The sequence below is a fragment of the Nothoprocta perdicaria genome, unplaced genomic scaffold (assembly GCF_003342845.1).
Source record: "Nothoprocta perdicaria isolate Ctin4 unplaced genomic scaffold, notPer1 scaffold_72, whole genome shotgun sequence".
In the NCBI taxonomy this organism is placed as follows: domain Eukaryota; kingdom Metazoa; phylum Chordata; class Aves; order Tinamiformes; family Tinamidae; genus Nothoprocta; species Nothoprocta perdicaria.
In genome coordinates, this window is record NW_020455999.1 from 2,438,729 (window position 1) to 2,453,188 (window position 14,460).

Below are 14,460 nucleotides of genomic sequence, written 5' to 3' on the forward strand. Positions count from 1 at the left end.
ACGGAATTTTTTTCTTTTTAATAAAAATTTCACAAACAGACACAATAATGACTGCTAAACACAAGTCATGCACAGTTTACTTATAAACATAATAGAAGCAATATACAATCAAGAATGATATGGAACAAGCACCATCCTCTTTCTCAATGTTTTTTAAACATTATATGAAAACCACACATTTACAATTGATTTAAAAAAACACTATACAGTCCTAAAGGAAAACAAACAAAAAAAAAACTAAATCAAATCTGTATTGTAACAATGGGAAAAGGAATGACATAGGATGCACAGATTTATGATTCTTGCAAGCACAATATATATATGTTTTAAATTACATCTCTGCAGGCTGGAAATGACATCAGGGCAAAGCATCTCTTGCTTTGAAGAGAGCAACGAGAACGTAAARTACATTGAGAATCATCCTCAGAATTACTTTGTTCACATGTGAATTGCACATTTGGAAATCAAAGCTGCCTTAATTTTTTTTTATTTTTCTTTCTTTTTCATTCTTCTCTCCAAAGTGGTAATAAGAATCAATGACAGAAGAAAGAGGAAAAAAAATAACCTTGGAATCATTCAGTAACGGTTTAATCACAGTATCACTCGACTCGACGGGGAAGTGGCCGCGGGCTCGCGGAGGCCGCCGGCCTCGCGGAGGCAGCGGCGGCGCCCCGGGCTCCCCCCTGCCGCAGCCCCGGCCCCAGGCAGGGGGAAGCGGAGCCTCCTCCCAGCTCCGGGAACCGGAGCATCCTCCCGGCAGGAACCGGAGCATCCTCCCAAAGGGGCGAGCGCCTCGCTCCACGAGAGCRAACCACGAGCTGGGCGTCCGCTCTGAGCTGCAACGCGGTTCAAGTGCAATTGAAGGAGAGCTACGAGATAAATAGGAATTCGGAACGGCCGAAACGTGGGAAGATTCAACCCTGCAATCAGTGCTGGAGGAGTCGGGACCCCGCAGCGGCCTCGGCCCCTCGCGGGGGGGAAACCAGCCGCGCTGGGCAAGAGCAAGGAAGCGATTGCACCATCTCTGTGACTGTGCGGGGCAGGGCACGGGAGCTGCCCCGGGGCCTCCGCGGGGCCAGGGCTCTGCGCGGCCGCCAGCCCCGACTGCCCAGGCCCAGGGGGAGAGGCGCGAAGGCCAAGGCAGCAAAACCGGGGCCGCCCGGRCCGCGGCAGCAGGACTCACAGGATTGCGCGGGGTCGTTTGGCACATGGACACAACCTTCCTCCTCCCTGGTTCCCAATCATACACCACACAACCTTAATTACACCATTTTGGTCCTTCACTACATACTTATATTAACATTATTTCTTCACAATCATGATAGCTAATGCAAAAAAATACTGTTAAGGAAGAAATAAAATAAGAAAAGAATTAGCAAAAAATTACAAGTTATATACAGATTAAAATAAACTCCATCAGGAAAGGAGGCGATGCTGTGGTTGCTTGCGGCGGGCRCGGGGCCGCGCGCGGGGCGGCCGGGCGGCTCCGCTCTCTCGGACACTGCCCCTCGGGCTCGGCTGGGCCGGGAGCTCCGGGCGAGCCGGGCACAGCTGGGCTCACTGGAAACCGCCGGGGAAGGTCCGTTTTTCCTGGAGAAGGAATTGCTGCTGMTGATCTACCCTGTTCCCGATGTGCCCGAGCGCCGCGCTGCCCGTCTGCCCGGTGGCACTCGCTCGGCAGCTCCTGGACTCGTGTCCCCCACAGCCGCTCGGTGCCACCTTCGCTGCAGCCCCAGCTCCGCAGCCGCCGTCTCGCTGCTTGTGTGGCAGCCCAGGGCTGTGCATGCAGTGCAGGGGCTTCCGTGTGGCCACGCTGGGCATCAGCGCCCGCTGCAAGGGCTGCAGCGGCTGCAAGGGTTGTACCCGCTGCAAGCACTGCACCTGCTGCAAGTGCTGCGCCTGCTGCAAGCGCTGCGCTGTCTGTAAGTGCTTTTCCTGCTGCAAGTGCTGTACCCATGGCAAGTGCTGCATCTGCTGCAAGTGCTGTACCCGCTGCCAGAGCTGCGCCCAGCTCCAGCACTGAGCACCCAGAAAGGGGCGGGAAGCTCCTCGTGCCGCGTGCCTCGGGACACGGGCTCCGTCACTGCTGCTACCCGGCCTGTGAGCACAAGGAGGAAGAGCACAAGCAGCACCGCGTTTCTGGAGACTCCTCTGCATGGCTGGAAAAGGATGAGCCAGACGGGTCTAAACTGCCCCTATGGCCGGACCTGCCCCCGGCGCCTGCTCCCCACCCAGTACCCACGGGARCTCTCGCTGGGGCTCACAGCGGCGCGGCCGGCACAGGGCAGACGCTCCAAGCACGGCTTTTCCTGCGGCGCTCACGGCGCTCCGTGTTGCAGCAGCTGCCCGAGCTGGGAYGCTTGGAGGGCGCGGGCACGGACGGGAGGGCGCTCGGGGCCCAGCTGCGACCACGAGCCATGTCTGGAGGTGCTTCCAAGCCCGCAGCCCCTGGAGGCTCCTGGCTGGGATGCTGCGGGCAGCGCTGGCAGCCCTGCAGCGCGCGCCGGGCTCGGCGCCTCCGAGCAGCACGGAGCCGTGCCAGTACAGAGTGCCCGGCGCTTCCAGAGCTCGCTGAAAGGGGCCGCGTTTCCCCTCCTTGGTGGAACCCGGTGGCCGCGACAGAATTGCACCAGGGACAGGTCACAGCCTGCTCTGTGTTTTTCCTTAGTATTTCATTATTCGGCTGAATGGAAAGGGTAGGGAACCAAACGGTTTCAAGCTTTCGTTCATAGGCAAGCTCTACTGGCTCAGTGATACTGTCTGGTAAGGTGAAAGGGGCCAATATTTGATTGCACCGTTGCAATTCATGTCTTGTTTACGCTACTCTTCGAGATTGTGAAATCCTAGGGCTGCATCAGGGTTGTCCAGTTTTGGAGAGGTTCATTCTGATAAATTAGGAATGAGAACTGTGGATAGGTAAAAATTCAGGAGTTGTAGGTCGGATGCAACAGGTTTCTTTCCCAGCCAAAAGCCCAGGCGACTCCCTGAGGCCCTCTCATCCATCTTCCGCTTGCTAGGATTTTTGCTAGGACAATTGCAGCACCACCGCCTCCTCGCTTGGACTCTGGCCAGTGCCTTGGTGGCCTCTCAGAGGTGGTTGATGGGGTTAAAGGTCCCCGACTCTGAAGCTGCTCCTGCCATGTCCAACCAAGCACCCAGAGAGCTCTGGGAGGACGCGTGGAGGGGAGCGTTCTCAGACAGGGACAGCATCATTGCAAAAGCCTGCAGGGAGAGAGAGCAGCGCGGGGACAGGGTGAGCAGGCGCGCGGGAGCGGCCGCAGCCCGTGCCGCGCGGCCAGCGCTCGCCCTGGCACAGGGCGGGCAGCGCCAGGGGCCGGGCCGGGCCTCTCCCAGCGGGGCTAGGCTCAGGCTAGGCTCAGGCTCGTGCCTAAGGCCGCAGCGCCCGGCGCCGCGCAGGAGCCGCCCGCACATGCGGCTGCCCAGGCGCCGGCCTCTGCGCCCGGGAGGAGGCGGCAGCGTGCCGGACGCCACGCGCTGCCCGTGCGATGTTTATAGGGAAGTTCGAGTGCATTATATAGCATAGAGACCAGCAAGCGGTCAGCGGAGGGCAGGGCCCCATCACCTGCCGCAGAACTGGCACGGCAGCATCCAAAGTACCCGGAGCCCAAGGGCGGGTGCTGCAGCAGACTGGGCACGAGCCTGCGGGGAACCGGGAGCCTGCACGGGGATATCTAAGAGCCCCAAAATGCTCCCTGGTATTGCCAGTGTGATCAAACACTCTTGCTTGCACAGTTCTATCACTGCAGTGAAACAGCTAACAATGTCTGCCCAAAAATTCATTGAGATTGTGATTTCATTAATCTGCTTGCTTCTTTGCAACCTAGATGTTCTCCCTCTTCCGAACTGCTTATCTTGGGCATCCTTTACATCCTTCCGCAGCACGCAGCYGATAACTTCACGTGCAAAAGTCAATGAAACGGCAGCCTGTGGTCCAAACGGGATCCCGGAGTCCCGCTCCCTGCTCAGCAGCAGCCTCTGCAGCGCCTGCTCCGGTGCAGTGGTTAAATCGTGGCCCCCACCCGCTCTCACCTTCTGCAGGGCAGGAGACAAAGGCTGCTCCGCTAACCGGTCGCCCGGCTTTAGCCTCTCCCCTCCAAAGCTGAATCAGATCTGCTTGTCGAGTCCACTSCCTTGCCTACCGTAGGTGTGTGCTGAAAGGGGGACAGCTTACAGACATGCCCCTGTCTAAAACAGCCCCAGGAAATGCCACAAAGGAGGGCTGTGCTGGCCACCTGAACGCTGCTTTATTTTGTAGGCCCTGGGTAAGAGATTGCTCGAATCATTCAAGGTATTTATTATCATTTAACTGCAACCAGGCTATTGGTTCTGAAAATAYACACACTTAAATAAAATACTCCCCCTTTCCATGAAAAAAGTAAGGATAGGCTAAAATCAACAATGCAGAACAGATTTTAAAAGAGCAAGCTGTTCCTGAATAGTTAGTACRGTTGGTATATTAGTAACAGGACACATAAAAGAATCAGGCAAGTGGCTTGTGTTTAAAATAGTTTCAGGAGGAAAGAAGCCTTGTGCTACCTTCCCTTCCCCACATTCAGTACCATAGGACAAGAATTTTCCAAGTTGGGGCTACCTTTCATCAGAAATCATGTTCTGCTTGTCAGCTGCTTTAAACTGCTGCCTCGCTGCACATTTAAAATAGATTTCATGACCAATTCTGTTGCTTGAAGGCTGCAAAGGGACTCCAAGGCAACAGCTCTACTCATCCCCAGTGTCAAATGTGGTCAAACCTCTGCTAACGTCTGAGCTGCCTACTTCTTCCCAAACAGCAGCAAGGGTAATTAACGGGGAAATGCTGCCAGTTTTTGCTGGAATGCTTTCCTGTTGTTTGTCAGACTGGCACTTTCCACCCCATCTGCTTTAGGCCACTTCAGGTAGCTGAGTTAGGTACTAACGGTACCCTGAAAGCAGAAGCCCAGGTCCCCTGTGTAGCCAGTAATGATGGTTGGGACTCAGGGCACCTTCTCAGGGGCTTGAAGTTTAAGCTGGAAGGTTTCACTCTGATCTCTCTTGTCCAGTCTGGCGATGCAACTTCATTGAACAGTTCCTTCATGAGAGTGCTTTCATACAGACCAGGACTTGAACTTCACCATCTGAAGATGGAGYGTTTTTGCTTAATGAAAAAGCAGAAGGCACTAACAGGTCTAGCCAGCACCTCCAGATTTTTCTCCAAACTCCAGGAGATGCTGAGATGTCTTTTTGACATGTCTTGGGAGGTCTGAGCCGATCTAGCTGTCAAGGCAGAATTTTATTCCATAGATTTTATAGATAACAACGCTTACGCAGACAGCTAGAACCAGACAGATGCTGCTGTCCCTACACAGCAGGTTCTCAGAACACAGGCTTAGTGAGAACCTGAGCTGGTGGCCTGAGATTCGGCTGCACTCACCACGTCTGCCGCCAGTAAGCTGCAGCAAGGCACGGCTCACACCAGATGCACTCACAGCAGTGAGAGCTCAGCTCCAGCAAGACAAACCCTCAGCTGAAGGAGGCCAGCAGCCTGCCAGTCCTACAGTGCGTGCYGGCGGCAAGCTAGAGAAAACGTTCTGTCAGATACCCACCTGGTTTTTAGCCTGCCTGTACAGAGTCTGTTTTATTGTCTCAGAGTCTAAGGTGGAATTAAACACATCCTTAACTTCAAATGCTTCCTCGGCTGCTTTGCGAAGATCCAGCCCCTTCCCAAAATGCGGCATCTGCTCCAAATCTAACAAGCCGGCTTCGTCCTCCTCAATACACCTGTACCAATGACCAGGGGAAGGGGTTGACCTCTTGTTAGCTCATCTCACCGTTCACAATCTACTAACGTGAGTGTTGCTAGCTCAGCGCCTGCATGCACATACCATGGGGGTCTCACAAGCCACATGCGTGAAACAACACACGGACAAACACGGAAATGACACAAAAAAGCAAGAGTAAGGACAAAGCGGAGGGTGTGATTATGGACATACAAGCACTAGAGTTGTAGATGCTGCCGTTCAGCGTGGTTACAATTCACTTTGCACTTCTGAGGGGAGATGTCCCAGTGCTGTCCACTCCTTGAAAGGTCTGGCACTCGACTAAACTCTAAAGCAAGCTGCTGTACTACATTCTCTTTGAGTTGCAAGGAACGTCGTGATGCACTGGGACGAGGCAGAGCACTTCTATGCATCATGAACACTTGCTGTGAATGTTAGTTGGAAAACTGAGGCAAAAGGGGAGCCTAAGCCTATACTATGAGCAATAAATTTGAATCATCTTTAGACACRGCAGTTGTTTTCCCCAGGGCTCTAAGAATCCCCTTGAAGACAACCCCATTTTACTACAGCTAAAATGCGTAGAGGGGTACCTAACAGATTGCATACATACAGCCCTCCTTTCTTCCTGTCCTGTGTTTTGGAGACAAAACACCTGCTCTGCTGACTGGTAGTACTCTGAAAGAGCTGATKCCTATTTTGCACTAAGTGCTCTCCTGACACAAACTTTTCAAGTCTTGGATGTACATTTTATCACAGCTTGTTGTGCAGTCCAAGTCTTTTTGTATCCCCCACCATAGTGAAAATGGAATCTCTCAAGTGAACACTTAAATCGAACGGGAGGTATGGTACATGGGTTGGAAAATAAAAGAATAGCACTCACAATCCACCATGGACACAGTAAAAAGTCAGAGCCCTATGTGACTTCTCAAAGGAAAGGGCCCACCTCACCTTCGGGTGTGGTCAAAGCTCATGGTGAGAGATGTGGGTTCTTCCTCCTCCTCATCCTCAAATGCTCCTCGGGGCTCTGTGGTGGGTGATACTGTTTCATCCTGGGACTTCCCTGTCAGGCTGTCATCATCTTCCTCTTCCAATTCCTCATCTTCATCATCCACATCTTCTGTTTTCTCATTTGCTAATCCATGACACTGGGAATTGCCATCAATATCCTGGATTTCTGGTCTGAAGTATCAGGTCAAAGCGGAATTAAAAAAAAAAAAAAGAGAGGGGGGAGATGCCAAGTGAGTGAAGTCAAACATTTCCACTGCAGGGCAAAGCTTAGTTCATTTGGCACATGTGCATATATACATGCATACAGACACATTTATATGCACGTGTATATCTCATTTAAACAGTAAGGAGAAGGAAAATGGGTGTTTTTTAGCCAGTTAAAAATTAGCCTTTGCCATGTCTAAGGACCAACGCTCATGTTAAGTATATACAACCCAAATGCCTTTCAAGCTAGAATTTTGTCTAGTCTGGATTTAAGCAATGCATTTTCTTCTCTTAAAATACAACCTCTACGGGACAAAGAGCTTTTCTTTCTCTCTGCCCGACCACATTCCAGCAAGCTGCCTGCAACCAGGCAGGATGCRGAAGCTTCCTCGTGAGGAACCACCAGCCGGTCCCAATTCTCTCTTGCATCACTTTTCCTGGTCACACCTATCTGCACCTAATGCTTTCTAGGAGGCAGGTGGCTTTAAATTAGGGCAAGAGGAGGAAATGTGGTCACCAGTGTTACAGACGWCAAAGAGAGTAGGATGCCACCAGGCGGCATAAGCCAAGCTTAACATCGTCACCACTTTGCATGTCAGCACATCTCAGCATCTTACTTTTCCTTTGGTGGACTGCATCATTCTGAGAATTTCTCCTACTTGTGTTTTAGACTTAACCCTTAGTATTGGCATTCAATAGCTACTTGTGAAAACAAGAGAGCAGCAGAAATGTATTTACAGCCAGTCCCAGAACAAAGTGACATTTGTACAACCCAGAATAACCCACTGGGTTCATGGGCAGATAAAATATCACTGCGTCAAAATAAGGTTTAAAAAATGAAGGGGACACTCAGACGTTTCCCAAGCCCTGGATCTTGCCACTTCCTCTAAGTACTTCAGCAATGGGTTTGTTTTGCAGAACGGTGCTAGATCTTTTAAGGTAAAAGTCTGTAGCATCTTCTCCCCTGGAARAATTTCCCCAGCCTGCTGAGAGTTCCTCTCCTTGCATGTTTTTTTTCACTCTGTATCAAGCAATGTCAAGAGATTCCCAATTTCCCCCAGGAAATTCCAGCAAACCCTTAGTTCTCATCATCCCCCTTGTTTTGCTCCAAGCACACAGTCTAAACAAGAACTCTGGTGAGGAGTCAGTCTATGAGATAATTCTGTTTTCGCATCCAGCAAATGAAATGAAGACTGTGAAACTGGAAAGGACACGGAGATTCTGTCTAAATTTAGCACTTTTACAAGCACTCAGGGAAAAGCCAAGCCTTGTATTCCCCGCAGGCAATTCCAGAAGGATATTGCTGGCAGCAACAGCAGCAGCACTGGCAAGGCAGGATCTCTGCATGTGCATCACGGTCCCATCTGACATCTGCCTGACCTGCACATTTCTAAATGCGATGAAACCTCCCGGGCCCRTGCACTGTGGACAGAACAAGAGGCTCCTTGGGAAGCTTTCCCAGAAATATGACGAGATTCGAGAGCCTTGAGAGCCAGAGAGCCTGGTCCCTGGAGAGGGAGCAGCAGCACAGGCAGGTGCAGCCCCTCGTCCCATGCTCATCTCAGCACACCGACCGGCTCAAAGGCATCCAGAAGYCCAGGGCCCTGGGGTTTATCCCACGTTCTTGTTTGCCAAAAGGCACAGTTTGCTCTCTGCCCAGCTGCAGGGACAGATTTGAAATGAACTGATAGACTAAAAGATCAGGTGTCTCTGTTCTCCTTAATCGGGAGCCTCTGTGCACCATGGAACAGGCCGCATGGTTTTATTGTGGGAGTGTTCAATGATGACACTATTAGTGTCACTAATAGTGTGACACTATTTCTTCACATAGCAAAGAAAGCAAGTTTTCTTTGTRCCCTCACATGGGAGCTCCCTGCCTGCTGAGAGCTTCAGGCTGAATGCACTTTCCAAACTGAGCACTTTCTCCTGAGCATATGGAATCAAGGCCAAAAGGACAGAGGATGATTGGAGTTTCAGCCATGTTACCCATGCATGTTATGAGATAAATTCATTTATTTGTTTACCTTTTATCTGTTAGGGTTGATGCTTGATTCATCTCACTATTTGCAATAAAATTTCTTATTTCAGAGAAATACGAATCCTCTTTTTCATCTAAAAGTGCATGGTTGTCTGACTCCGAGTTTGGGGAAGAGGCACTGGTCCCAAGGTGGTTTGTGATGACTCCAGAGTGCTGGCTCACTGACGCGGGAGGCAAGAAAAGAGAAGAGACAGAAGAAACAGTCACATATTGCCAGAGCTATTGTGAAGGGTAAAAACAGAATATTGTGCAATAATCCCAACAGTTCACATTAAGAATTCAATAGTTACAGAAATGCCAGAGCCATTGGCTACCTGGAACGTTCTCGTGTTCGTGCTTCTTAAGGTGCCGGTCCAGGTTGGTCTGCTGCCCGAAGCATCGGTTACACAGGTGACATTTAAATGGCTTCTCCTTGTTATGGATGTTGCGAACGTGCCGCTGCAGGTTGGAGGAAATGCTGAACGACCTGTCACAGTACTTACACCTGAAAAATAGGAGCAGGTGCCAATGAGCATAATGTGAGAGAAAACGAAAGAAACAAACAAAAAAATCACACACACAAAAATCTGACTACCAGGAAACATTGGTCTATAAATCTTTACTCAACTCAGGACCTGGAAAGCATGAGGCATTAATCACTCCAGACAAATCTGATATTGTTGTTATTCAAAGAGCACAAAGAAAGGATACGAATTAATTAAGAAGTGAGCTGTCCAAACAAGTAAGAATTTAAAATAATGACTTTTCCAGACAGAAATGTAAAAACATGAAAGGGGAATTTGTTTTGAATGGGAGGCACGGGGAAGCGGCAGGAGGACGGGGGACGCGAGAGGGGACCCCACACATCCCACCCCGCCAGTGTATCCCACCTGACACCTGCGTGGAGAGGCACAAAACCCAACATCTCCCCGTGGGAGTCGGGACCTAGGTGAGATGGGGCACTAGAGCATATGTGGAAGGTCGCCCGGGTTATCTCGGCAGAACTGCAGCTCCTGAGAGAGGCAGCACAGCCTCCAGAGCGTGAGATTTGCCCCGGGAGTGAGCATCGGCTTCGGGGAGAGGACGAAGGCCCGGGAAACGCTCCTGGCTGGAGGCTGGGCTCTCGGCGGAGCGCGTGTGAGGCCCGCTGCTCTCCCTGGACTCCCTTCCTCAGCCCCAGCCTCTGCCACGCGCCAACACGGCGGGCCCGGGCCTGCTGCAGCTCTGGAGCGGAGCGGGAGTGCAGCGAGCGGACTGAAGAGGGCAGCTTCGGGCCGCCAGCACGAGCGGCCGCGGGCTGCATGGAGCTGCATCCCTCTCGGCTCCGCACGCATCCCTCATTAGCGCTCCAAACACGTCACTTGTGTCACAGCAAAGCTGCTTCCCTCATGGTTCCAGGGCCCAAACGCACGAGCAGAGCTCCAGCCCTCCTTCCACCGCACGTCTTTGCAACTCCTGCGCACGCGGGGCCGACGTCAACCCCGCTCGAGCCGCCCCAGCTCAGAGCAAGGGCACTCAGGGCAGCAGCTCTGCTCTGTGCTGCTGCAACTGAGAGCAAAGCTCGCCTCAGCTACGACACTTATCAGCCTTAAAGATGCTGGGGCAATTTGAGGACATTTTAGGAGCACAGAGCTCGACCTCGTGCTCGAGCCCTTGCAGACGGACCCCAGGCTGGGCTTGACATCAAGGGCATGATGCTGCCTGCTACAAACTCAGAGCATTCACAGGGGGAAAGGAGGTGCCAGTGTAAGAAGTCTACTCTGTGAAACACAAGCACAATTTCCAGATGTGCTACAGCTGTGGTTTTGATTCCATCTCTAAAAATAGATTGATATTATTTTTGGAAATAGCAGAGATAAACTTTCCCTCTCCATGTTTATAGATTCCATGTCCATTTCCAAATTTCCTACTGTTAAACCACAGAAAAGAATTAAGATGTTTCATACCATGTAACTTTATTATGATCACCCTAAAAAGCAAGCAAAAATCTCTTGGTAAACCACAGCTCCTTCAGCCTTTAATTCTAATCCAGAAAATGAATCACACAGGGAAATAAGACAAGCGGCTATGTGAACGCAGCCGGTGCACGCGCTAGCAGCGGCAGGACGGGACGTCCGGAGCCGCCCGGCCCCGGCTGCTCCTATTGCTGACAGCCCAAGGGGCCGGAGCTGCTCCACGGCTCGGAGCACCCGCTGCTCCACGGGCTCCCGCGTGCCGCCGCCTCTGGATGCTCAGGAAGCCTTTGGAAAGCTCCTCTTGACAGGCCCTTGCTCAGACTATYGGCTACGTGGATCCAGGTTGAGAGGCAGAGAAAGCACAAGGAGCTTGTTAGAAAAATAGGGAACAGGGGCATTCGGAAGGAGCAATATCTAAGGTCTGAAGGTAAAGGGACGAGGGAGCCGTACGGCATTATTTGTGGTCCCAGAGGGGTCAGTACTTGGATCTCTGTTGGTTTTAATCTAAATATATGACCTAGGTAGAAAAATCAACTGTAAAACCAGGGAAGAGGAGACCAKGGAGGCAGCAGGAAAGTGAAACACAAAAGCAGCTCTGTTTGCTTTGTAAACACTCTGACAAAACGCTGCTGAAATTTGCTGCTCATCAGTTTGGAGTAACACAGCAACGGGCTAAATAAACACAAAGCAGGAGGGAATGACAGTGCACAACAAGCCCAGACCAGGACACTTGGAGGAGCAGCTCAGCCACACAGCAGGCTGTCCTGGGACCTTGAGGGAATCCAGACACTCAATCCAGTAACTACCAAAAGGGAAAAATAGAGAGGAAAAAAAAAAAAAAGGGAAACAGAACTGTAACTGAGCTCATCACCATAAGACAATACAATTTAGTAAGATTTCCAATGAAACTGTCACGTCCCACACCCTCAGTGGAGTCCCACTAGCGTGGCTGCTCTTGCAAACCTCACACTCCTCAGAGATCAGACGACGGGAGCTGTAAAGACGGAACTGCAGCAACAAACCATAAAACACCCGGATTGCTTCTCTTCCTTTAAGTGGTTGCTTAATCTCAAGTGCAGTTACACCAGGCGCGAATTTAGCTCACAGTTTTAGAAAGAAAACAAGAAAGAGGTTTTCCCTGGGCAATCTTGCAGGACATGGTAAATGTCAGCTCTAGCTGTTAGTTTCAGCTTAATGCAGATAACAGGACGTGGGGGCTGAAAAGGAAATTAAAGAAAAACAAATTCAAAACAGACGTCAGGAAGCCCATCTTTCTAGACGGAATTGCAGCCTCAGAGGCAATGCTGCAGGATTGGGTGTAATTCAAGAATCAATTAGATGGCATCCTGGAGGGAATGGGCATTTAAAAGAAGAAAATTAAGTCTGGTTGAATCAAATAGCTTTCACTTGTTCTCAGGTTTTGTGTAGTTCCAAAGAATGAAAACCAAAAATAAAAATCAAACCCACGACTACAATACACCCTTATGTTCATGGCTTGGAGCATAGGAGCTCCATTAACCTCTTTGGGATTTTGCTTCACACTCTCAGAAGGACAAGTCCTACTTTTTTTACTGCCTCAGCTGTCAAAGCAGGCTGACATTATTTCACAACAAGCCCGCCTCATTTTGCATTTCTCTGAAAGAAATGAAAATAGTTAAGTTTGATAGACCTTGCTACTAGAGGGTTTGAAATACATACTGCTGGATTATAGACCCAGCACAAAAAAGAATAGTGCAAAGAAAGAATTCTGCCTGATTCCACCCCATGATACGCTGCACTCAAGTCATTTCAAATCAGCTTGTTCAAATCACATCACCAGGTACATCTCAGGCACCAAAACACCCAGCACTTTCCTTCTCAAAGATAACTCCTTAACCCCCATCCTGCCTATGTGCTATTTATCCCTGCCAATTAGTGACAATTAGGAATCAAATGGAAAGCACCTGATTTTCTCATATGCGTGTCTCTACCTACATGTTGACATTGGATTTGTTTGCATAGGTTTATGAACACTTTTAGTTCATTTTTGGATGAACTTTCACACTAACAGAGTCAACAGAAAAAATATTCAAACAATCAAAGGAAAAATTACAAGAAAACAACAATCAAACACTGAAAAATCAGCAATCTGCTTATACCTGAATAAAGTCAGGACGTACAAAACAGGCTTTCAAAACAATTATCACTGATAAAGTTGGAAATCTCAGTTCTCAAAGAGCAGAAGAAAATCAATGATAATTAAACTCTTCTGTAAATGCAGTACTAACTCTCAGGAGGGCTATTATAATGCGACATTGTCCAGAAGTCAAACCTCCGTTACAAAAAAAACACACAGGCAGTTTTCTGGGAGAAGACCAGATCAAATAAATCTTTATTTTTCTAACCTTTGTTAAGTTGCAAGTCTCCTTTTTTGGAAGAAAACTGGACTAATACCCTCTGAATAATCGGGAGCATGCATTATGGTCAGACAGGGGTGTATAGCGAATGCACAGTGCTCATTCAGGTCCTATCAAATAATGCAAGTGAAAAATTAGAAGCTCGGGGAATGGTTCCAAAATATATGTCTGTTTGGGGGATTTTTTTTTTAAAGTTTACCTAATGTCTACAGTCAGAATTTGACTCCGTATGGGAAAAAAAAAAAAAAAGAAAGAAAGAAAAAACATGACTTTACGTACTAGGGATTTAAATGTGGGAGAAAGTAGCTTCTTAATTTAAACTGGGCATAAAAATTTCATAGATTTGACCAGCTGGCCTTTTGCTGCTCATAAATTTGTGTTTCTCCTTATATAATAACTATTACATATTAGCTTTGTTGTGAGCTTATGTCTGTGTACAGAAATACCATAATACTAGCTACCAAAAATGCAATTGCTTGACTTGTTACTATTGTTTGACATTGTACAAAACACTTCTCCGTATTATGGAAAACACCGTGTCTGATTTTCAGTGAGGTCTCAATATATCATTCATTCAATTTGTCTTACGTAGGTACCTATTCTAGAAAGAAATGAGGCAAAGCATTTTTGCTGAAGTTTTTTTGAAACTGACTGGAAACCAAAAAGAAAAAATAGCAGACTCGAAAATACCCGTTTTGTCTTCAATGAAAAATGTTTCTCTGAATATACGTAGCTACCCTGCCATATTTTCTCATGAGTTTTATGGCAATTTAAAGCACTTGCTTTTACAGAAGCCCCTTTATGGGAATCCATGGTTCTCGAGCGGGGGCCGCACGCAGGGTTTTGTCTGGAGGGAGGGACAAGCTGCTTTGGTGTCCGTCTGTGTCCACACAAGCACAAGTGAACCCCCAGATGTGACCTCTGCATTCCCACAATCATAGAAGACAGCAGGACAGGCCCTCAGCTTTAGCATCCGAGCTGATTCTCCTTGCTCCGATCCCCCTTCTAAGCTCTGCCATGTGATGAGCTCCCCAGTTTAGATTTTAAAACCAATGCATGACAGGGCTTCTTTAATCCCTTACTCCAGAGGCTTCTGATGTGCATTA

At 49.2% G+C, this 14,460-nt stretch overlaps 1 protein-coding gene across 1 annotated transcript in view; it reads right to left on the reverse strand.

The window, feature by feature from the left end:
* Positions 1–3,079: 3,079 nt before the first annotated feature.
* Positions 3,080–14,460, reverse strand: part of PRDM16 (PR/SET domain 16) — a 199,387-nt gene continuing 188,006 nt past the window's right edge. Inside the window, exons 14-18 of the mRNA XM_026051121.1 lie at positions 9,339–9,508; positions 9,011–9,185; positions 6,723–6,953; positions 5,601–5,775; positions 3,080–3,222 (exon numbers count right to left, since the gene is read on the reverse strand). Of these exons, the coding sequence (XP_025906906.1) occupies positions 3,088–3,222; positions 5,601–5,775; positions 6,723–6,953; positions 9,011–9,185; positions 9,339–9,508 (886 nt within the window). The 3' untranslated portion in view covers positions 3,080–3,087. The remainder of the gene's footprint in view (positions 3,223–5,600; positions 5,776–6,722; positions 6,954–9,010; positions 9,186–9,338; positions 9,509–14,460) is intronic.